General features: G+C 40.0%; 1 protein-coding gene across 1 annotated transcript in view; it reads right to left on the bottom strand.

The window, feature by feature from the left end:
- The window catches only part of Btc (betacellulin), a 44030-nt gene extending 21038 nt beyond the window's left edge, over positions 1-22992 (bottom strand). The window contains exons 1-2 of the mRNA XM_034508802.2: positions 22586-22992; positions 1251-1349 (exon numbers count right to left, since the gene is read on the bottom strand). Coding sequence (XP_034364693.1) covers positions 1251-1349; positions 22586-22649 — 163 coding nt within the window. The 5' untranslated portion in view covers positions 22650-22992. The remainder of the gene's footprint in view (positions 1-1250; positions 1350-22585) is intronic.
- Positions 22993-25921: the final 2929 nt, after the last annotated feature.

Below are 25921 nucleotides of genomic sequence, written 5' to 3' on the forward strand. Positions count from 1 at the left end.
TGTGGAGAGCTTCTCTGTGTTCTGCCACAGAGGCCTGCCTCTTCAAGCAAGCTAGCCGAACTGCCGAGCCAAGCGAGTACTTCCCATGAGGCACAGTTGGGGCACCCCTTCCCTCTCTCCCTTGTTTCTCTCAGTGGGTGTGTGGGCCAGTTCCGCCCGCATGCCCACAGTTTCTGTTCATCTGCAACCCCCCAACAGTGTCTGGGAGCCCCGAATAGAGACCACAGGACTCCAGGCCCACTCAAGAGCCCTGTCCCCTGTGGAACCTCAGACTGAGTTCTCTCCCCTCCTGGGGTTACCCCAGCAGCTTCTCGGAGCCCAGCACCACCTGGTGCCATGCTTCTGCTTCTCTCTGGAGGCACGCCTCCCTGAGGTGCTCACGAAGAGCAGAAGACACTCGGGACCCACAACTCTGCCCAACAAGAACCCACACCCACATACCCACGCACAAGCTAATCATTCCCCGAAGTGCATTACATGTCTGTGACACCAGGTGAAATGGTTAATCTCACTTGTTGATTCCACAGAACTCCAAATCACCTAGGAAACACACCCATGGGCATATCTATGAGGAGGTTTTCACAGAGATTTAACTAAGGGGGAAAGACCCATCCTGAATGTGTGTGGCAGCATTGGTCCAGCGAGTGTGTCTGAAGAAAGAAGAAAGCTAGGGGACTCCAGGGTTCACCTTTCAATGCTTCCTGGCTGTGTATATGATGTAACCAGCTGCCTCAGACTCCAGGGACCACAGCTTTAGCCATCCTCCATTGTACCTTCAAACTCTGAACCAAAACAAATTTGTACTCCCTAGAGTTGCTTTTTATCAGGATTTTGTCAAAGCAGCCAGAAAAGTAACTAAGACCCTCAGTCTATGGCAGCTAAACATGGAGGCACAGAGATCAGGGAGAAGGGAGTTCAAATCACTGAGTTTCTGTTTACAGGCTGTGTGACCTTTCACGAAGTAACCTTAGGGGAGTTTCGTAATCTGCTTAAAACTACATCAAATCATTCTTATAGTATTATTTAAATAAATAAAATGTAATAAAATATTTTTAAATTTTTGTCTCACTTAGAAAACTCTTACAGGTAATGAATAAATTACTTCATGCAAGTTACTTAATACAGTACCTAGTATAGTATTATATGCACATAGAACCTCCTACTATAATGAATACTATTTAAAAGAAGATTAAGCCTTGGGGAGGGAGGGGGGCAAGTTTCCAGGGCTAACTATGAAGCATAAACATTACCAGTGCAGTTTTCTCCAGGAGCTCCACAAAGAGAGCCATTGGTTTCAGGTGTACTGGTTGTGTTCCCGTCTGCTACCACGCAGTGGAGAATCGCAAGACCTGCAGATTCAAAACAGAACCAGAAAACAAACTTGAAACTTTACTTAATGTAAAGTATCCCTTAAATGTCATGGTCCACTGTAGAAAGAAGTAAGCCTGTGGCTTCCATTGCACACTGTCCTCTCCCAACTAAGAAGAGGATCACAGAGCACCATGTCTCGCTCAGCCCAGTGTGAAGACAGAATTTTCAAGTCAGTGCTACTTCCTGTACGGAGGAGACTTGGCTGTAGCCAAAGTAGAGGTTCATCACAAAAGCAGAGAGTCTAAGGATGGGAGCACAGTCACCAGATAGATATGGCGATGCATAGAGAATAATTGAAATGAACGCCCCTGCAAAGGAGCTAGTACATTCCCCACAGCCACAATGCTCTAATACTTCTCAGAGATTAACTTTCCAGCATACTTCCACTGTAGGGATGGCAAATAGATGTAAATCCATGGGAAATTGTGTTGGTGATATTAAACCGGAGTTTCATGCATACTAGGCAAGCCCTCCGCCATCAACTCATACTCTCACGTCACCATGATGAACAATTCCAAACTTACAAAGCCTATGATTAACATTATTTTTAAAAAATGTATAAATGCAAAAAGGAAAAGGGGGCTTGGGATAGGGGTTTCCTAAGGGGGGTGGGGGGAAATGGAGAAAGGGGATGCCATCTGAAGTGTAAATAAAATATCTAATAAAAAAAAATTAAAAAAAAAAAACAAAAACACACACACACACACACACAAAAAAGAATTCTAGGTCCCTTAACTTAATAGTCTCTAAAGAGAAGTATGTTGTGGTTGGAACGGTGAGAAAAACAATAGCTGGTACTTGTGTTAATCCTGATTCAAGTATGAGAAGTCATATACGAGACAGTCAAGGAAACTAGCACTGTCTGGGTATTAGATCCTATTAAAGAACTGCTGTAAAGTTGTCAAAATGCAGTAATAGCACTGTGTTTTATATTAAGAATTAATGTATCATAAGTATGTTTAAATATTCATTAATGAAAGAAGGCAGCTAAAATTCACATTATTTATTATTATTATTATTATTATTATTATTATTATTATTATTATTGGTGGTAGAATAGTAGTACCATTATTATTTTCGATATTGACAATCAATCCTATGGCCTTTGGAATGCTGGGAAAGTACTCTACTACTGAGCCACACTAGCCTGGAGTCTTATTTTAAAATAACCTATTATGGAAATGCGGCACAAGAGGAGGAAAGAAAGGCAAAGATGAAGTAAAACATGACACACGTTGACAGTTATTGAAGCTGAATGTTAGATGGGTCAGAGTTTATTATGCCAGTCTTTTTGGTTCACACGTGTCAGAAATGATGAAAGGAAGACTGAATAGCAGAGGGTAGGCAAGACAAGAAGAGGACCAGAAATATGGCTTGGGGATTGGCTGCTCCTTAGCTCAAGACCTTGTTGACAGTGTTAAGAACACGAAATATGTGTTAAGGATACAGATCACTAAATGCCCCCTGGCATATACTCAGTGTAAATTGCTTCATTATTAAGCAGCTGACAGGAATAATAGGCATTGTACATCTGGCCAACAGTACTAAGCAACATGTTCTCCAATTCCATTCAATTCGACAAACAAACATGAGCCTCTGGAAATAACCAGGTGGTTAGGACACTCTTGACCCTCAAGATGCTCTGAAGCTGCATCGCAGATATTGGGCCAACCAATTAACCGTGACACAATAGCATGCCAGGAAACAATGTCTAACAAATCATGTCAAGACTTTCCAAAAACACTCTTTATAATGGCAGCTTTGCCATTTATCAAATTGGAAAACATTGTTTTAAAGAAAAAGAAAGTACCAAATGTTGGAAAAATTGAACAGAAAATGGAGACTCAAATCTGTTGGTGATGGGCAAATTTACCTTTGTTTTCTAGAGAGCAATTTAACACAAACCATAAAAAACAGAAGTAACTAAACAGTGCAATTCCTTATGCCCAGTAGTTACAAACTAGTAAATTCTCCTATGAAAATAGCACAGGATATATACAGAATGAATTATCTACAAAAGTCTCTGTGTGACATACATTAGTAAACATTACAAGTTATTTAAAGGGGAAGCTGGGTAATATGGTTCAGTGGATAAGAGTTCTTGCTAGGCAAGTGAAACCATAAAATTCCAGGCCACCAGCTCAACTCAAGGTTCTGCCAGTGAATAAGATGTTGAATGATTGAATGATAGAGTTGGATACCCAACATAATCTTCCAGCTTCTATGAAGTTGTAACACACACACACACACACACACACACACACACACACCTAAGTATACAGAAATACAGAATTAATTAAGTGTATTTGACCTACCTTTCTGCAATAAAATGCTAATCAGTCATGAAGATGGTGTTAAAAATTAATAGTACACTTCAGTATATTTCCAAATAATAAAACAGACTGTGAAGTGATAATTTATGGTGGCACTGGCAGCAGGGGTGGTGTTGCTGGTGTGTGTGTGTAAGTACACATGTGCATATAAAGTACATTTCTTTATTTATCTAAATAGCCAAAAGATCTGTAAACAGAAAATTGATCCAGCTAATTGGAAAATCTTTTCTTTAATTTTATCTTTAATTTTCAATTTTTTCTAAAAGAACATTTTGTTTGTTGCAACAAGAGAAAAAATGAGTGAATCTTCTTTTTAAAATCATGACTTGGTCACCAAACTTCTGTTGTTTACACTTTTCCCTCTAGCACTTGCTCCTCCCTTCCTAGAACAATCTGAAGCAAACACATGTGGGCTCCTCAAGCCCAGGAACTATAGACAACTCATCTTTGTAATCTCAAAGTATGATGTATAAAGAGTTAGTAAATAAACTGTCTAGTTTTAAAATGTTTTCAAATCCAAAAAATCCCAGCAGCAGATTCTACTGGGAAAGAATAAACCACATTTAACTCATTTCTAAATTCCAATTCAAGAGCTGGTATTTCCCCTGGGACAAAACGAGGAGGACTTAACTCCTTAGTTCATTTACTCTGATAGTTCAAAAAGAAACAGAAAAAAAAAAAACCGAGAAGAGGAGGGAGAGTAAGGAAAGAACAGTCTGAGAAGATGGCTCAGTCAGCGAAGAGCCAGCCACACAGCTATGAGGACCCGAGTTCTAATCCCCTGACACCCATGTACAACTTCAGCATTGTAGTATGCACTTGAAACTCTGGTGCTGGGAAAGAACAAAGAGACAGGTACCCATGGAGCTTGCTGCCCAGCCAGTCTAGCCAATTGGTGAGCTCTAGTCTCAATGGAAAGCAGTGTCTCAAAAGTAAGATGAAGAGCAACAGAGGAAGATGCCCAACATCAACCTTCAGCCTCCACATCCACTCACATACGCACACACACACACACACACACATATGTGCACATGTAATTATTGTAAAAAATGAAAGAAAAAAGAAGAGGGAAGGAGGGAGGGAAGGAAGGGAGAGAGGGATTGATGGAAGGAGGCCAGTCTAAATCTAGTAGAGATTCAATCTCTAAACTGGAAGGGGAAAAGTTTACTTCTCAGGATATTTATAAAGGTTAAATTTTATAAAAAAAAAATAATAATTGGCTTAAAATACTTCACAATTTTTATCTTGCTGCCTTTATTCCTAGAATTACTTATAATTCAACCCATTAGTCTCTACTTCTATCTAATGGAGGGAACATTGATTGCATTGAGATTGCCCAATTATTCAGACACTTGATCAGGCTAAGTCCTATGGCCAGGCTCCTTCTGCTAATCCCCACTCCACCTTCTGGCCTCAGTTGACAAAAAGGCCACCAACCTCAGAGGTGGAGATAGGACCAAGAAAGGAGGTCTCTTCCAACAAGCCAGCATCCCGTGTAAGAAGGGTGTGCAAACAAGCCAGTGTGCCGTGTAAGAAGAGTGTGCAGACAAGCCAGCATCCTGTGAAATAAATGTGTACAGAACAGCATGCTCTCTACCTCTACTGCCATGCAAACTGTCTTCAGCTAAGAACCAGAAACCATGCACCCATCTGAAAGAGAAGCATTTCCTTGGCTGAACAGACCTCAACAACTGAGAGAAGTCAGTTTCTTTCAAAGTGAACTTAGTCCTTCCATCTTTTTAAAATATTATTCTTTAATCTTTTTTTTTTTTTACAGTTCAGTCATTATCCCTCTCCCAGTCTGCCCTCCAACTGTTCCTCATCCCATCCCTCCTCCCTCATCTTCAAGAGGATGTCCCACCCCACTAGACCTCCCCACTCCCTGGGGCCTCAAGTCTCTCAAGGGTTAGGTGTGTCTTCTCTGACTGAGTCCAGACCAGGCATAGAACCTTCTTCCAGGACCTGGTGGGAACAAAGAAACAGGAGGCCTTTAAGTACCACAGACCCCATGACATTTGCTGTGTTCATTTTAGTTCATCATGGGACTTTGGGTTTATGATCTGTAAGGAGAGGCTGAGAAATCAGTGGAGCATTCACAAAACCCGTTACCAAACACTACAGGATACTTTACAAAGAGCACTCTTGTTCCATCCATTAGTCAACACATATTCATTAAGCACTTGTGCTTGATACTGATACAAAACACTGACGGCTCAAAGATAAAAATATCACAGCTAACCTCATGGATCTCATATTCTGCTTTTGAAAGGTGCACACGTCACCAAGCAGTGTGAGAGATGACACAGGAGAAAGTCCGAAAGAGAATCAACTCTGGCAGAGCTTTCCTGTAGGAGCCAAGGTTTACAATGAGTTTTTAATGGGGAATTAATGACTTTTAACGTGTCAATTAATTACTTGCTAAAAATGTGTGCAAGCAAAATAATCACTGTGCTTTCCTGCTGTAGCAGTGGTTAGCATTCATGTGGTTATAATAATGCAAATATTGATCATTTCTCACAAAAGCTATCATAAAATTAGAGGCAATAATTAGCCAGCCTCCACTACCTAGGTCACGTGATAGTGGTTAGTCAGTTCCTAACACTTTGATTATCTGCTGTCAGGGTAGTCATGCTGGCAGATAGAACATTATCTTGAAGAAGAAGGGGGGGAGGGGGAGGGGGAAGAGGGGGAGGGGGAGGAGGAGGGGGAGGGGGAGGAGGAGCAGGAAAGGAAGGAAGGAAGGAAGGAAGGAAGGAAGGGAGGGAGGGAGGGAGGGAGAGGGAGGGAGGGAGGGAGGAAGGGGAAGGGAAGGGAAGGGAAGGGAAGAGAGAGAGAGAGAAAGAAAGAGAGAGAGAGAGAAAGGGAAAATCTTAGAAAATAAGACCTTAAAAAATTCTACTACACTGTTTAAGGAAATTCAAGTTCTAGCTTAAAATAAATAGAAAACAGCCTATTGATTTTTTATTGATCACACCATTGACCTCTGGGGCTGGATACATCTTTGTTATGAGAGGTTGTATACTGTGGGGTGATTAAGTGACCTTGACCTTCTATTTGTCAGTAGTGTCCAGTGCCCCTCTGCCCACCACACCTGAACTGTCACTATGTAAAATGTCTGTACATCACCAAATGTCCTTAGGGTCAGGGTAACTACTCCAGGTGAAAATCAATCTGATTCTCTCCAACCCATTTTATATATTTTAATCTTAAGTGCAGCTTGCATTTTTTTTTACCACATCCCTTTAATGTGAACCAACTGCACACTGCACAGCCTTCAAGGCTAATATTGTGACTTCATAAGGTCTTTTTGAGTATCAGGATCTCATGAAAAGATCCCAGAGTCAATTATTAGCTCACTATGTGACTTTGAGCTAATGAAGAAAATTTCTATTTCCCAAAGAAACCCTTGGATAATAGGTTTTTTGCCCATCTCATAATCTATTTCATGAAATTCAATGAAAAATTAGAACTTTTAAGAATCATGGATTGTTAAAGTTACCAATGTAGTTATGAGACAGAGAATGCACTATGTTCAGGGAAAGTCATGGCCAAAAGTTTGGGTAAGTATGTAGAAAGCATAAAACTCCCAATCAAGAACATCACAGACTATGTTTACCAAAAATTCTGAAGGTGTTTAAATATTCTACCAACTCTAAACTCAGAAAGTATCCTTTTAAGGCATCCACTAAAGCCATATTTAAAATTTCAGTGGAAGAATCCTGTCTGCTCTATGACAGGCAGATACCAAGACCAATAATGTATGCTATCGGTCACAGTCATTCACCCATCCAAACCTGTGACTGAAGCACCTTTCTCTACAACTCTACAAACGTCTTTGTGTAGCTCATTTTTCTTGCCTTTCTCTTTAGAATCACCTAAAAATAACTATAGCCTCTCTTTCCTAAAGAAATTACAAAATATTTGCATCTGGCTACTAAGTTTCCCTGTGAACTTTCCTCAAGCTAAGCTCCTTACTGGCTCCTTCAGGCATATTTCATTAGATATGTCAAAAGCCTTGCCATCTTCCTGTAAATGCAAAGTACCACCCAACATGGTCTTTAAAGGACAGATGTGAGTGGAGTCTCAGCCCCAACACTTCAAGTAATGCAAGCCCAGAATCTATCAGCCCCTCTGGGCTGTCACAATAAATAATGGAGTTTTATTCTGCCTACCATAAAACACACCTACGAAATTCTTGTGTTGCTAGGAAGCAGTGTCTAGATGGACATGTTTTCCCTATTTCTGTTCTTTTTGCTTCATCTTTTGTATTTCATCTATGCAGACAGGATATATATATATATATATATATATATATATATATATATATATATTCCTTTTTAAAATGTATTGTATGAAGCTTTAACTGTCAAAGAGTTTAGAACTTTTGCTTTTGAACTTTTTTATTTAGCCTATCAAATATTCCACTTCACATGATCTATAGAATTTCTCAGGTGCACAAAAAGAAAACAATAAACACAGAGTAAAATAGAGGTACATGGTTAGCTATACTTGCTAAGTGACTAGAAGTTGAGTTTTTATTTCTGGAGTTAGTTTTAAAACTAGTCTTACTCATAAAATTCAAGGGAAATGGGAAAGAAATCCAGCCCTACTTCAGCTGAGTCTAAGACCATCTACATGAATGCACTTTGAGATCGTCAAGTTAGAAAAAAATTACAGAATGTGTTAAAGTCTTATCCCCATCAGTCAGCATGGGCAATGAAGTCAGTAGGGACAATGCAAGCATTGAGAAGAAGGCCACCAGACAGGCCCATGACACAGCCTCAATGTCACTGCTGGTGCTGAGGTAAGTAGCAAGCCAGCTGGATCAACTCTTTAAAAACGATCATATATGGCCAACTTACACAGCAAGTGTATGCTGTATTTGCTCATCTCTGAGCTGAATTTTCCATTTTGAAAGCCAAGAACATTTAGTATTTTAAAAAACAAATATCAGAAAATGTTCATTTATATCTCTCTTAATTATTAAAGACTTCTTAGCTACATTGCTGGCCTCTGCTTATCGACTGAATTCAATTTCTTCTGTAAGACTGATTTTTAAGATTTAAACCACATTCCATGTCCCATTAAGGGCTGGAAGACTATTTCACACTTATGCCCCTAGGACTTAATTTATATTAAAGGAATATATTATATTATATTATATTATATTTGTAACAGCATTGACCAACGGACAAGAGCAGCTCTGGCATCACAGGGAGCAGGACTTGAGTTCTATATTTACATTTTAATTGATAGGTTTGTGATTATGATTGCTACTAACCATGGAGCTTAAGAGTTCTACGTATAAACCTAACTCTCATGTCAAGGCAGGAAGTTAGCTATGTGCTTAAATGAAGAGGGGGAAGGAAATTATAAATTTTAACCACAGTAAATGCTTTGTGCATTTATAGAAAGCTATATCCTCAGCTTCATAATTGGTAAATGGGTATTGACTAATTTCTACATTGTGAATGTAATTTCACTTGTACATAAAAATGTTTAAATCAATGCAAGGAGGAAAACTGTAAGCATCGGAGGGCTTTTCCCATAGTGTCTCCGTTGCTAAAAAGAGGAATAGAATCTGATATGTGTGAGCCAAGTGGTTCCCAGGTCCAGAAAGAAGCTGTATGCTGTTTAACACTGGGCTTGTGCTTGACTAAGATAAAAATTGTGAAGTGGGTGAAATTTAGTATTTGTTCTCTCTTGCAAAAAACCAAAGTCAACTCCTCTTCTACCTTTTCTGTTGCTGTCTCTCCATGTGGATAAACTATGCCCTTGTAAATACATCCCTGAATATAAGGTATCATTTAGTTTGTCTCAAAGCAAACCCCTAAGAAGAGAAATTAGCTCAGAACTTTTCCTAGACTCTAGACTGAGACAAAGATTACAAGTTACAATCCCAAGGCCATGAAAATGATGGGAAAGGAAAAGAAGGAGAGAAGGGAGGAACTAAAATGTTTGTCTTCATTGGCTCACACAAGGATAAAGGAGTTTCCCTAGATGGTGTGTTTACCCACAAATAGACCACATTAGTGGTCTGAACAGTCACTGGATCTAAGGTATGCTTCAGGAAAACAAAAGGAAGGAGAAACATATTGACTCATGCATGTTCATCACATGTTCCCACTGACAAAATTCCTTCTGCTAATTTCCTCAGGTGGATAAGAAACTGACCAATAAGCAAGGAGACAGTGGAAGAGCTCATTGGTTTGCCCACTGCATTCCAGCACAGGAACCCAGGTAGCAGGACACCTCTTAGGAAACAGTGAAAAAGTGTCCCAGGATATTCTTTCAAATGATTTTATCTGGAAAACCTCCTATCCTATCAAACTGAAAGATGGGCTTCTGGATTTCCAGGGCCTGAAGGGAAATCCTGGAGAAAAAGAAGTAAGCAACAGGGACATCGCAAATATGTCACCTTCATTCAAAATCAGGATAGTATGATACAAACATGTCTTCCTCCAATGTGAAACTGTTCTCAATTAAAGATGCAATATCCTAGTGTTTAAAAAAGACTAAGAATAATAGATAATAGCAGTTTTAACATAGAACATTTCTCCAAAGTGTTGGTTTTAAAGTCCAGCATGGGATGTAATTTAATAACCTGTCACATGTAAACTACATATAACGTAACTCACACACTGAAAAACTGTTGGCACTCAATGATGCCTTTGCTAGTTAGGCAACCTCATTCCTGGTTCACCCTTCCCATTACTAAATGTGAGATGGAAGACTAGCTTGAATGAAAATCTTGCTACAACTTTGATCGAGTTTCTTAAATGACCAGTTATCAAAATTTGATTTATTTTGATCCCCATTCCTTTATGATTATCATGAGACCAGATACTCAGGCATGCTATCACTTTAAATAAAAATTTCTGAGCCCACTGAATTGTCATATTAGCTAGAAAGGGGGAGAAAGAATCAAGAGAAGAGGGCAATTCATTTCTAAGAAGGATTGTCCAAGCTCACGGGAAGAAGGAATTGTGCAGTTGGCTTCTGGATCCAGCAGTAGCCCAATCTCTACCTGTAGTAAAATAAGCCCCTTAGTGGCATGGATGTTACAGGAGTAATCACCCACTTTTTGCTTGGATTTAAGGCCTGCTCCATGAGATAGAAACCATACTTGACACTGACAGTAAAACCAAGAACCTGGTACTAGATAGGTAGTTGGAATGGGAAAACCTATTATGATTATTCTAGTAAATAAACATAGCAGAAAAAAATGAGTGCCAATGGCATATGGCTATACCTGTAGATAGCAGTGCAGCATTTAGCCTTCATCTGAGAAGCTTCTTCCTGCAGTTGTAATTAACACAGAAACCCACAGCTAATGAGCATGAGGAAAATAAGAGACTCAAGTACATTCATCCCTCACTGGGATCTCTATAACATACTGTTTCTTCAAGGTTTAGGGATCTGTGCAGAAGAAAAGGCAGGAGGATGGTAATAACTAGAGGTAGTGCATGCCTTTAAGGAAACAACATTTTCCAGACAAGCCAGGTGCACATGTCAGTCAGAGAGACTGACAGCATTCGAAAGAACTACGAGTGCCAGACAAAATATCAGCACAGAGAAAAAGAAGCTGGCATGAAATCCCACCTTTATCCAAGAAGCTATTTGCAATTGATAGCTTCTATGTGAGGAAATAGTTTTTCTTCAATAGAAGATAAGAGGTATATCAGCCACACTTCAAGACATACTCAATTCTCAAAAGTCATTAGCCAACACAAGTTGAACTCAATGGTTTTATTTTCTTTTAAAAAGAACAAAAAGCTGGCTGTGTAGGGTAGAGGGGGAGAGTATGGTGGGAGCTGGGGGAGGGGGAAACATAATCAAAATACATGATATGAAATTCTCAAAGAACAAATAAAATGTATTTTAAATGAGTTTGAGTAAGCCAATTCCCATTACCATTCACCTGTCATTATCTTTATCAGTAAAACTGTTCATAAAGACTAAAAATGAAAAGAAAGTAAAGCACATTATATTGGGAGTATATTTCAAGTGCAAGGAATATAGAAAATTAGTTATACCAGGATCCCATAGAGAAACAATGTGTCAAGCTGGAGAGATGTTAAAGCAAAAGCTCCAGTGAGAAGCAGGACACTGATGTGAGTCAGAGGCAGTGGTGCAGAAATGAGTCTGTGCGTGTGTGAGACAATGGGTGAAGCTGGCTGGCCCAAGAAGAAATGCTAAAAAGAGAACGTCTCGAGAATCAAGGACCCTCTTGATGTGTGTGCTGTCACAGTGAAATAGTTCGATTGACTTTCTTGTGTGACTTTGGAAAATAAGACTCATCAGGAAGCAGCCACACGTTTGTATAGTTGTATGGCTGCTCACTACGTCCTGAAAGACAGAGCCACAATTATGAAGCCGATTAGTCTAGAAAACCACTCAATCCATGCATACTCATGACGACTACTGTTGGGTAGCAATCAGTAAGAAAGAACAAGGGGGTATCACTTGGTTGGCTTTTGTTTTAAAAAAAAAAAATGAACTGAGCCTTACAATTACATATACAAATGCATCTCACAATACAAAGCCACTCTTCTGGCTGACTGTAATTATGAACTGTCTCTAATTTATCTAAACATGAGTGAAGATTTTTCCCCCAGTTTTTAACTGCAAAATGGTAATGTTGGGGGGGAAAGTGACCTCTAATGTAACAGTACTTGAAATTTCCATCAATCTAATTTATCAGATATAGCTATAGTTTGTTTTCTTCAGACTAAGGTCCAGTTGACAGCTATTATTCACCTATCAAGTCTATGGAGAGACTTTGAGAAAGAAGCATCCTCAGGCATAAGATTGCTGCTATATTCCAAGATGAGACCCATGAGGAGAAAAAGACACTAAACCCAGTTTTTGGTGGAAAAGAAACTCAAATAATTTTTTGCTTCACTGTTGGCTTCCAGTTCTGATGATTTGTCTCTTCTCATCTCAGGGGAGGCTGGCAGCTTCTTCATTTGAAGATCTTCTAACCTTTAAAACCTCCTCAAGTTGAATGGCCTCATTCTGTATTCATAAAACATGATACATCCTGGAAGCCATTCGGTCCACCTGGTTTCTCACCTGGAGATCACTTCTGCACACTTCCTTGTAAGAACTCCACCGATGTGCCCAAGCACGGGAAACTCACCACAGCCTAGCGCATTCAATTCCATTTTTTGTTTTCAAAGCTTCATATGAGGAAGAATTCTGGGGATTAAGGTGAGACCATCTCCTTAGGCTTTAAGCTTATTGATCTAGCTTGTACTCTGAACCATGTGGGGGGAACTTTTGTAAAAACCATTTTTTCAAGAATGTTAAGTTGTCTTGGATAAACCAGAATGTGTCCTTCTCAGTCCTGTTTCCTCAGTAACTTGTTTATGTGCATATTTTCTTCTTCAGTTATCTTCGGTCTGGCTTATGAGCTCTCAAGATCCCCAGTGATGAGCACACATAGCTCACTTTTTTCATTCCCAGCATTTCACAGGGCTGATCCTCAATCCCACAAAATACTGCTGCTCTCTGATTCCTGGTTTTCCTTTCCTTTCTTTCATCCTCAGCACTTTCTCTGACTTACGTACCACGGTTAGACATCACCAACACTGTTTCATTTTTATTTTGTTGTGTTTGAGACTGGGGCTTACCAGAGTAGCTCTGGTTGGCCTTGAATTCAAAGTAATCCTCCTCTTCCAGCTTTTGAGTTGATGTACCATCGTTCCTGGTTCTGGTTTTGACTACTTTACATTACTCAGGAAAACATAGCAAACCCTTTTATGAACATATATGCAGTACATGCAAATACATTGAAATAAAGAGTTCTGTGAGGTATCTGTCCCCTCATGATCACTATAGTCTTAGGACTAGCCAGAACATGGATACAATGTCTATTCTAGCAACATACAAATGAGTAAAGACAATATGATATACACAAAGAATAGGATATTCTGTATCCTTGAAAATAAAAGAAACCTCTCCACATGGGATGTTGTTTTAAAACAAGTCATTAAATCTGGTCTCCATTGGAAGGCATCAAGGAATTAAGTTCTGTCTCCAAAGGGAGAAGTATCTATCTATATATTTATAACCACTTTATAATGAAACATTGTTCTTCAGCTAGAAATTTTTTTAACATGTAGTCTCCTAGGATCATGTTAAAGAAAACCCTAATAGATCTGGGATGAAGCAGATGGTATGTACTTTTCACAGACTCTGGGAAAACAACAGAGATTCTCACTTCTTGTTGGCCTCCATAGCTCAGACGGCAGCCCTGCAGCAAAACTGCCCTCTTCCAAACATGGTGCCATACACTTTCTTTGTCTCTGACTGTCACCTTTGGAGTGAGCTGTAATCTTTGTTTCTCCTTCCATATATATCTATGGCCTGTGAATAAAGAAGATGAATTCCTACACTGAGATATTTACACACTTTCTTCTCTCAGTCAAGCTTTGATCAAGAGAGTTTTTCTTAGCCTCTGACTCACTTCGCACCTGCTCTTCTGCACACTAAGATCACTCTTAAAGAACTGTGTTAATCAGCTTACTACCCTATGGAGAAACCAACATCATGCCTTTATCCATTATTATTACAACCCTGAGAAGCCAATGAATATGAGTTAGTGAAAGAAAAAAAAAAAAAAGGTCCCTTGATGCTATAGAGCCTCCATACAATAAGTTGAACTTTGAAGAAAAAGAATAAAACCAAAATACAATTTTGGTTTCCTCTCTCTCTTAGGAACAAGAATCAATTCTCTTAAACATGCCATTACATTATAATCATTAAAATTTTTAATTCTATTAATTATTAAAACATTAGTCTCTCTCTCTCAAAAGATGCTATGGTAGCAAGATGAACCTGTGCTAACTTCAAATGGTGAATAATCTCCAAGTATACAAAGCCAAGCAGTGAGTGATTAGAGACCAAAAAAATTGGGCATCATGGTATATACCTGTAATCTCAATATTCAGAAGTCTGAGGTAGGAAGATTATGAGTTCAAGGCCAGCCTGAATTCTATAATGAGACCTTGTCTGAAAATATCAAACAAGGAAAAGAACCATGGGCCAGACCTTTGATTAAGGTAAAACAACCCATCACTGAGCAGCAGTGAGCAAGGCAAAAGCCAGAGTGAAGTTTTCCTTTGTATTTAAACAAATTCACCACATAAAAATCCATAAAATATTTTAAAGTTTCACTTGCACTAAAATGACTTTATATGAATTACAAAATCACTTGGCTCCAGTTCCTAAGAACCCCACGCTGTATCAAGAATTCAGCATCCTGATTAAAGGCTTTATTTTAGAAAGTCCCTCCTTTTGTAGTCAGTATTTCCTTCAATACACCACAAAGCTAACTTCGTAATCTAGGCATTTGAGCATTCTTCTTCTTTTATTGTATTCATAAAAAAATGTATTCATCTGCCAACCTTTGAGTCATATACTCCTCTAACACTGTCATGGAAGAACTGTCTCCAGCCTCTATCATTCAGCTCTTAGATTTTCCTGGTATGAGGATCATATTTAACCTGCATTATACTCTCTCATTTGTGATAAACATTTTAACATAACATGTTATAAATTCATTTTAGAAGATAATTGTCTATAATAAATTATTATTTTTAACTCATTGATACCTACTAATCATGGACATACTTTAAAGTAATATTACATGCACTTTAAAACAGTAAAATTGTAAAATTAAAATAAATTTAGATCTTTCTCATTATTATATGCTTTATAGATAACAATAGTGCTCTCTGTTTAAGAATCAAGCATTATGCCATTATGCAAGAGCCCTACTTTGGGATAAAATGATATGTTGCTAGTGGTGGTCATTAACACTAATGTCCATGAATAAATCAAATTCTGCCATGTCATCTCACTCAGAGACCAAGTTCTGATGCCATCTTCACATAAATCTGTCTAGAAAAAAAAATAAGTGATGTTTAGCAGATCTAAAGACATAAATGCAAAGAGTTATGGGAGAAAGTACAGGTTTTCTGAATTTTGGTTATCATCTCTTACAGAGACAGAGAGAGAGAGAGAGAGAGAGAGAGAGAGAGAGAGAGAGAGAGAGAGAATGAATTATGGTATAAAGTTTACATTAAACACTTTGTTGCCTACTATGAATAGATGTCAGTCTAGGATGATTTCCTGGACTAACTCACATTCATTTATTCAACAAGTGTTTGCAGAATACTTCCTATACAAAAACATTGTTCTAGACACTCAGATTTGCACTCTAACAAGACCTCTGCTGTGGTTATGACAAGGATTCTTGCCTTCTTTTCCTCCAAAGGTGAAGAGTGGAGCACTTTTCTTTTTCTTCTGCTCAAGGTACAGAATCTATCGCTTCACTAATTTAACAAATGTAATGATTCTATTTCTAGTTTTTAAACTATACCTATAAAGTATTTTGAAAGTTACCAACATATTCACTTGTTGAGAATGCCCATACTGTTCAAGATGTGTATTTCCCAATTCCTGTATTATTCTATGTTGTCCTCAGAATGACCCTGTGTCCCTAAGAGATGATAAGGATTATTATTTTGAAGTAATTATCTCTGTTGTAAGCCACTGATGGAACAACATGATATTATAAATGGCTTCCTAAAGAATTTGAATTTTTCTCCTGAAAATTTGTGAAATAATATCTTTTCCATTTTTTTCTGATACTCAGAAATAAATTTTGACATTTCATCACTGACAATTCTTCCAAATGGACAGTTCTATTCCTTTTTATTTGAAGCAGTTATTTCTGTAATTCAAATAAATGAGACAATCTCATTGTGATGAGATGACTTCAAATATCAAAATCACCTTGCAAATACATTCACCTACTGCAGAATGACTGTGCCTCTTGTCAATGTCATACAGTGATGTGAAGCTCTTAACTATGTGAAGACAGAATCAGAATTGGCAGGTGAAAAAGAATCTACAACAGTTTCCTATTCAGAGGGTAGATATGCATTTCATTTTTTTTTTGCACATTTTCCTTACAAAGTCAGTCAAAGTATAGTTCTTTGAGGGAATATTTTTTGTCTGTAGAGTATTTCATAACTTGCAGGATCAGAAACATGAGAAATATCCTGATTATAATCGGGAATCCAGATTTAAAATTGCAACAAAAAATATTAAGAAGGTATCAGTCACAATGATGTTTCCTCTGATTTCTTATTGTCTGTATAATAGGTTATGTGTATTTAAAATTTACTGTTTGGGCTCATAGATGTTTTACAGAGATGAAGATCATTCATGCAATAGCCTTGCTTTACTCCTATCAGGTTTTACAATTGAAGGCACTAAGGCTGGGAAGGGTTGAGGGATTGAGGTCTCAGAGTTAGCAATTCCCAGCACTAGGGATTACAGCCAATGGTCTGGCTAAGTCTACTTCTTAGCGCCTATATTAATCCAGATCAGAGTGGACCTTGTCACCTCTTCTCAGTAGCAAGCAAGTGGATCTAATCTAGAATAATATAAAACAATGCCATCCCCCAACTGGCTACAGGAGCATGTGGGTGTCACATGGCTGAAAACAGACTACACCAGGGAGGTGTAGGAGTCATCCCATACATTCTACTTTATTTAAGTATGGCATCAGACTAGAATGTCTGGAGTGATGCTTGTCACAGGCTGAAATAAACACCTGCTCCAAGTTACCTCTATCAACCAGGAAAGCCCAGGCCATGTTCATGGGCAGGCAGGTTACATGGGTGGATTGAAAAGTCAGAATCTTCCAAATACCCAGTATAGCCAAAGATGACAGAAATGCACAGGGAGACAACATTGCTGAAGTCGAGGAGACAGCTATGAGGAACTCCATTAAAAAAAAAAATAAGCCAAGAATATGGGATCCCAGTTGTCAGTTTTTACACTTTGATACAGTATGACATCTCTGGCTTTTAGGATTCTGTCTCATTCAGCAGTGAGTGCTTACCTACTAGAACTAGGAACTCACTTCACCCTTTAAAATTCATACTCAATAATGTCAGAAACATAGACTCCTTACATGATCCCTGCATCTATATTGCCCATCTAGTTCCTGAACTAGGTGGATATGTTTATAGATAAAGTAAGTTATGAATGTTTTAGACCAGTACCTGTTCTGTACTATATTACTGGTTACTTTTGTACTGAAGGCCAAATAAGATGAAAACTATAGAAAAGATTCTATAAAGATTCCCCCAAAATATAGAGAGTAACAAAGCTGAGATTTCATACGCCAAGCAGAGACCTGAATATTCAGCAGCATCCTGTGTCCATCAGAAGCCTAGAGGGCAAACTACTAAGAAGATACTCAGGAGGGAGTCAACTCCAAGTCCTCCAAAATGTCTTCGTTCAGCTGTGCTGAAGATTCTTCCACCTTCCTCCTAGCTGGTCTGTCCTGGATCCCCTCATGCTCAGACCACACAGCTCACTCTAAAGAAGGGAGGAGAAAGGTTTGTGTGCCTTGGCTCACATTTAGGCAGTTGGTAACTCTACCATAGTCTTGTGTGATTTAGAACAAATGAAGAATTCTCCAGTACGAACAAGACAAAGGGGAGCAGTCTCCAAAGCAAATATATTTCAATGTCCATAGAGACTAGCAGCACTGTGTTTGGTTGTTTTTCTTCTATTGGATATCAGCACAGAAATCCATGAATATAACAACTTTATGACTCTTCTACTGGTGAAAAGCATTGTTCTAATCAAATGAGAGATAAATCACCTGGCATTCAAAGAACATTTTCAACTGCCTCAATTGAGTCCACTGTCCTTCCCTACCTCATATAATCAGTTTTCTTTATTTCCTTGCTGTTAGATATTAAATTTAGAGCCACAAACATGCTAGATAATAAGGTATATTCCCAATATCTAAATACTTCTTTTGAAGAGCTTTTCTGACCAATCAATCTGCCCTAGAACCAAACCTAAAGACATGTACAGGACATTTGAATCTTCAACAGAAGAAATGATCTTACTTTTGCAAAACCAAAGTCATTTTTTTTGTGGAATGCTCTTTCACACCTGCAGTACCAGGCTCATGTAGCAAGAGATGAAAACCCAAGTCCTTCAGCATCTCTGACCTGTGGGCCACTGTTTTGCAACATGAAATCAAAAGGTTTACTCCGCTTGCTGACTTTTTGACAGGGGCATGCTCACTAACAGCCATGTGCACGCATCCCTTCATTTCACTAATTATTTTGAATTCTTGTTTTATATCAGCCATTCTTTATTCAACCCTTCATGAGCAAATAAGGCCAAATAATAAACCCAGAATTTTTTAAAAATATAAATGTTATATTAACAACCCATTCCTTTATACAATTCATGCCACTCTTTAAAACAAGAAAACTGAATGTGAACACTGCTGTGCTTTCCAAACTCATTGTGTAATTCATGTCATTAACCCAGAGATGAGTCAATAACAATCTACAAATCCTTCAAAAATGTAAAGAATGAATGCAAGTGTTTCATGGTCAGTTGACCTGAACAACTGATAATCAAAGTAGGTGATTACTTAATTGATTTGAATTCAGATTAAATACCCCATCTCTCTCCAACCATCTAAAAAAAACCTCTATTTCTTTAAATTCCCACCATGAAAGACTCACCTTAGCTACTGAGATTCTTTTCTTTAAGATACAGTCATTAACCTTAGAAAGTACTCTTTTCAATCAGATTTGCCTCTTCAGTTTGACTCGTAAGCACTACAGTTATCAAGAAACAAGAGTCACTCAAACCAGATTTAGGTTCTCATGGCTTGCCTTTACATAGGGAGCAAATGCAAACAGAGTTCAGAATGAAGTCACTACAGGGTGTTCACTAGTTTTGACAAGTGCGAACTCATGGATTAGCTTCTTTGTAATTTAAAGAATCATACAGGATATAGATTTGACTAAATTTTATCTCCTATAATTCTAAAAAGTGGGACTAATTCCACTGGGATTATTTCTAAAGCACAATAGCAAGGGTAAAAAAGACTGTCAACATCTCGACTTGAATGGTCCCCTCTCAGCCACTGGAATTAGATTCCGATCAGTAGCTGAATTTGATTAACAAGAGAATAAGGACGAGAAATGGAAGTCAAGATGCCCACTGACTCTCTAAAAACAATTTTGGGTAGTTTTAGTAAAATAAAAACAACTCGATGTGTATAAGGGATATTATGTACATAGATAAATACATATTTACACATCTAGATTTACAGTATGTGTTAAATTTATGTGTATCTAATACAACTAATTGTTTGTGCCATATCTCTTTTTTCCATCTCCAACTCATTTCCCTTCATAAATTCCCAAAGGAAGCATCACAATGATAATTACCCTGAATAGATCAATCTACTATGATAATTACCCTGAATAGATCAATCTACTAAATGCCCAGTATCTTTCAATGCATCTACACCTATAACACATATGCTACTCCTAAGTGATCATGTATTATTTTGGTTATGTGTGTGTGTTGTGTGTCTTTGTGAGTGTGTGTGTATGTGTGTGTGTGTGTGTGTGTGTAGAATATGGTAATGACATAACATCTCCTCTTTGTACAAATGAAGAAATTGACATCAAGAAGCATGTAACTTACAGGTATCCCAGAGGCACAGAGGGGTGGAGTCAGGTCTCCCATCTGCTCAGTGACAGGGTGCAGTGTTCTTTCCACTGTCACACAGGTCACATCACATCACATTGCTCACAGTCTTTGCAAAAGTAAAGTAACATATGGTTTAAATTAGTAACAGGACTTACAGTTTGTGTGTGTGTGTGTGTGTACTAGATGGGGGAATACTTAATGGAAACAGTGATGCCAACAAATCACATCCCTTGGCCCCTCGAAAGCATGTAGGGGATATAGAGACAAAATCCAGTCTCCTAAGTCATCAGTCTTCAGGGAGATTGCACATTTAGGTTTTCCTGGTGTATTATAACACTGGGTAAGCGAATTGGTTTTCTTTTAACAGGTTGAGGGGCTGAAGTAGAGTGATTGACAGTAAAGGGAAAAAGCCTATCAGCCCTGAAAGTTCATTTCTTTCCTGACTCTCCTTCTGGCCCAGAAACATAGCTAATGGGTAACTCATACTCTGAAGACAATCAAGCCATTTAGCCCAGTGTCCCTTCCCCTCCCACGCGGCACCCTAATGCCAGTTTTATCTCCTCTGATTCATTGTTTACATCCTCCATTCATGACTTGTAACTGAGTCTGTTTAATTGCTTATTGATTTCTGATTAAATATTTTAATTTGCCTTGGATGTATATTTGGGGTGTTTATTTTTGGTTTTTGCTTGTTTGTTTGGTTTGGTTTTTTGATTCCTCACAATCTACATTTTTTTTCCTCTCAAACCAATTGCTTCTTTTTCCAGGAAAGAATTATTGTTGAATCAGCATCCCTCTACTAGCTGCTTTTGCCATCCCCACTCTCACCCCAGCTTCCTCTCTTCATTCAGATTCTCCCAGTACCCACACATATCTTCTATGCAACTTCACATCATTCCGTATTCAACATGATGCCCTCTCTTCTCAGCCTGTCTGAGCTTCCCCTCATTGTTTAGTATTGTCAGTTTGGCATTCTCAACTCAACATAAATGTAAGAACCATGTCTAAGAATCTCTGCACCACTCAGAAGCCTGCTTCCTATATACATTAGCATATTGTTCCCATAGCAACATGAAGAAGGCCTTGGCTGGAGGGGCAGTCCAGACAAGGCAGAGGATGTGAGTGACAGCTGCGTTCAAGTGACACTGACAGTAGTCTCAGTGCTTCCTCTACACCTGCACCTCATGTCCTCTTGGTCCACATCACTCTACATTGGGTTATGGCGACCTGTCTCCACTGCAGGCTAAGCCTCTAACCTCTCTGACCTATAAGGTATATAATAGCATGGTGACTCATGGGAGGTCCCTCTCCTCTCAGTGTCTCAATCCTTCTTAGACTCCACCTAAGGCCAGAAGGGACCCTTCTCTCCCAGAACCCTGAAGGACCTCGAAGCAGAGGTCTAGAGACGGCTGCTCTTTCCCACCAAGCTGTCCTCTCATCTTCTACTCAGAGGCAGAGGGCAGGATGCCACCTGTAGCTTCAGCCCTCCTTCCTGAGGTTTGGCTTCCAAGGAGCTGCCTCTCCTCTCTTCCTTCCCATGGACAACACAGCCAGGAGTTCTCAACCATCTGCCCCTAACTTTCTAAATAAAGAGATGTATGTCCTCTCCTGACTTCTTAGAGTAGGAAGCAACAGGTCCCAAGTGAGGCTGTTTTTTTTTTTTTTTTTTTTTTTTCTGGAAGAGTCACAGAGAGCTCTCAAGAGAGGGCTTTCCCCTTGCAATTCCAGCCACCAGCCACTCTCCAATGGAAGAAAGAAAAGGGAGAAAGAGAAAAGGTGTGGTGTGTGTGTGTGTGATGAATCCTCCTAAGCTACAGGTAGTCTCAAAAGCAGTCCTGTCTCTCTCACAGGTTACTGGAAAACAGAGAGAGAGAGAGAGAGAGAGAGAGAGAGAGAGAGAGAGAGAGAGAGAGAGAGAGAGAGAGAGAGAGAGAGAGAGAGAAGCACGTTGCTCTCCAGCTCTCCAGCCCATGCATGATAGGAATGCCCGCCTCTGCCTCCTGCAGGTATCCTTCTTGGTATAGACTCCCTTGCTCCTGCCTCTGAGATTCTCCTCCCATCTCATGCACCTGCTAAGCACCTCCCGGGTCCCTGTCAGCACCTCCTGCGGGCTCTGCTCCTGGCACTCCACTCCGAGGTGCCACCTGAGCACAGCCCAGTAGCAGGCAGCAGGATCCCTTCCGCCCTGGGCCCTCCTGTACACCCAGGGAAGTCTCCAACAGGTGCAAGCCAGAGGCGGGGATCTTAACTCACTCTTTCATCAAGACTCGCAGGACTCCAGCACTCCTGATTTGTAGCTCTCAGAAGGAACACTTACTTACCCAGAGCAAGGGCCAGGAGCAGCGACAGGGAGTTGACACCGCTGCCTGGGGCGGCCGGGTCCATCAACTGTGCTGTGTGGGGCAGGGCAACCCCTGGACGAGTCTCCCGGCTCCTTCTCTGTGCCCTTCCCGGGCCCTGGCACCGACAGGGTGCTTGGAAACTAATCCCTGAGCCAGGAGGAAGCGAAACTACGCAGCAGGCAGCCTGGCTACAGAGCAGGGAAACACCCGGGGCGGGCAGCCAGCGGGCTCCAGTGTCACCCTGAACTGGGAGCCTCCTATTTATCCTGGAGCCTTCTGCACACACCCCCTGAGAGGCACACTACTTGGTGCTGGTAGCCTGCACGCTGCTCCCACCCAGCTGCCCCACACCCATACTCACACCCAAGGACACGTTCAGAGGGCCACGGGGCCAGCTCACCCACTCCCCCTGCTGGGTCTCACCTGATGGTTCATTTCTCTCCCCCTGTGGGAGAGAACAAGGTAAACTGGGCCCAGAAGAGAGACAGAAGAGGACCTGGTCTTGTGGCCTCAACTCATGAAACCCTCTGGAGGAAAGTCTGGAACTCTCTTTCTGGACTAAAGGAGCGAATTCTGAAACTAGAGCAAAGTTCACTCGGGGGGGGGGGGGGCGAAGAAAACAAAAAACAAATAAACAAAACAAAAACCACTCAGCCATTTGACAGTTGACACGGGCAAGCTATTTCCCAAGAGTCACTGATGTCTGTAGAATTCTTCAAGGTAATATCTCATTTTTCAGTGTCTTCTATTCATTTATTAATTATCCGGATATTTTAGCTTGCCAAAATGTACTTTAGAAATTTCATGTATCAGCTGGATGTAGTAGCGCATGCCTCTATTCCTAGCACTTAGGGTAAAAGCGGGAGGATAACAAGTTTTCAGGATCAGCTTCGCCCACATATCACACAATGTTAGCTCAGAAACTAACTTAGTAACAAATCAACTAAGTAAACAGATAAATAAAAGAATTTCATTTATATTTTTTATCCATTTTTTTCATTTGTTTACCTCTTAATTGTACTTGAATCTTTCTGTTTTCTTTTTCTTTTGTGTGTGTGATGTGTGTGTGTGTGTGTGTGTGTGTGTGTGTGTGGTGTGTGTGTGGGGGGGTGCTTGTGTCTTGCCAAACCTTACCCAATACTTCATCATGCCTACTTATGGGACGCTTTTATGCATCGAGCCATTTCTGGAACCCAAAGACACACTCAACAGCCTTCAAAAGGGGAAAAGTGCCTCCAGATTCATCATACAGCATAAGTATATTTGCATCTGAACTGACCAAAGGATTTGAGTCTTGTGAACTGATTTACTGATCTTGTAAAAGTGATACATGCAAGCCGCCCACTTTCAGAAGTTGTATTTCTGACACTGGAAAGTAAAATAAACTTTTTTTTTACATATGAAATGTAAGTCAACCATTTGCCCCTTCTTTCGAATCTCATCATATAAATTAAGCAAGTGATATTTTATTTCTAAATTAATCCTAATTATTTTAGTGCCTTAGGCAACTAATGTATCTGGAAGAATGGAAATTGGCTCTTTGATTTTTATATCCATCCATTCTAGTTATCCCTTTAGAGCCCTGGAAGAGGGTGCTTTCTCAGATGAAGGGTGGGGTCGAGAGCATGGAGTGACTGGGGGATAGGTCATGCACTGCAGAGGTAATGGGCTGAGTGGAGGAGGTCAGCGGGGCTTTAGAATTGTTTACTCCCTCAGCATGCATCCCTCCTTTTCTCTTCCTGACATCTTATGGTGTAGGAGGGATCCTACACCAAGGATCAATCTGAGATGACACCATACTCAACATCTGCCTTCTTATCACCAACAGACAGCTGCAGTCTCTTTTCCTATCCTGCTATCTGTAAATGCTAATAGAAAAATAAAGAAAGAAAGCACACCTAAGCAGAACTCACTGTTTGCTTATTGAGAAATTATAAGAGGTCAGGACATGACATACGTAGTTAGCATTCCTAACATTCACATGGTAAATTAACTTTTTCAGGCCACTAGAGGATGAAATAGTGTAATTTAATATACTAACTAGGCCAGATAAAGTAGTATCTTTCCCTGGGAGCTTTATTTACTGCCAGAAATAAAATGAAATGCTCCCAAGAATATGTCCTCTAGATTTTCTGGCAACAGAGAGCTAGTCTCTTCAAGGTCAACAGAATCTCCCTTCCTCTTTTATACTCTGTTCCTTCTCCTCCTTCTCCTTCTCCTTCTCCTTCTCCTTCTCCTTCTCCTTCTCCTCCTCCTCCTCCTCCTCCTCCTCCTCCTCCTCCTCCTCCTCCTCCTCCTCTTCCTCCTCCTTTTCTCCTCCTCCTCCTCCTCCTCCTCCTTTTCTCCTTCTCCTTCTCCTTCTCCTTCCCCTTCTCCTTCTCCTTCTCCTTCTCCTTCTCCTTCTCCTTCTCCTTCTCCTTCTCCTTCTCCTTCTCCTTCTCCTTCTCCTCCTCTTCCTCCTCCTCCTTTTCTCCTTCTCCTTCTCCTCCTCCTCCTCCTCCACCACCACCACCTCCTCCTCCTCCACCACATTCACCCCCTCCATCATTACCTTCCATCATTCTCCCCCTCTGCCCTGTTCCCTCCCCAGCACTCTAATTTCTTATGAAGGAATTTAAATATGAAATCCAGGCTTTTAAGTTTGAAAAGATGCACCTTCCCGTGTCCTTATCTGTGCAACCAAGATGTGTCTCAGCTCTCCAGATCATAAGCTGGGCTATAGCCATAGAAGAGCAGCTCAGTGTGACACAAGAGTCACTAAATGGGACTTGCATCCAGTGAGTAGACATTGTTTGGATGACATCACCCCTGTGTCAGGATTAGTCAGGCACAAGCAGCACTCCCAAATCTGGTATGAGGCTCTAGAAGATTCCTTTGAAGGGCCTTTAAGCATCAGCCTTTTCCTCTTCCCACACAGAGTAGTCTCTATCAAGGACGTTCCTCCCCCTCTTCTGGACAAGACAAAATAAACCTGTAGTTATTTGTGGTCACAACACATAAACAGACACACATGATGATGTAATATGGAAGATTCCAGAATGCATTTATTCTGGGTTGACATAGTCTCCAAATTTTGACTGAGATCATAGATCCAGCAGTCCTGGTAGGTTTTCAAGTGGCTATCAGTATGGCTTACTTTAATAAGAGGAGTAAATTAAAAATTTTTAAGATATATTGTTTGGGTATAGTGATGAAATAAAATTTTAAAGTATTGACTTACTGTCTAATAAAATACTGATTAAAAATCACTGCTCAAGATTTTTATTTACTTGATTGTGCCTTACAGTGGAATTTGTCTGTGGAAGACTCCCTGCT

The sequence above is a fragment of the Arvicanthis niloticus genome, chromosome 7, assembly GCF_011762505.2.
Source record: "Arvicanthis niloticus isolate mArvNil1 chromosome 7, mArvNil1.pat.X, whole genome shotgun sequence".
NCBI classification, from domain to species: Eukaryota; Metazoa; Chordata; class Mammalia; order Rodentia; family Muridae; genus Arvicanthis; species Arvicanthis niloticus.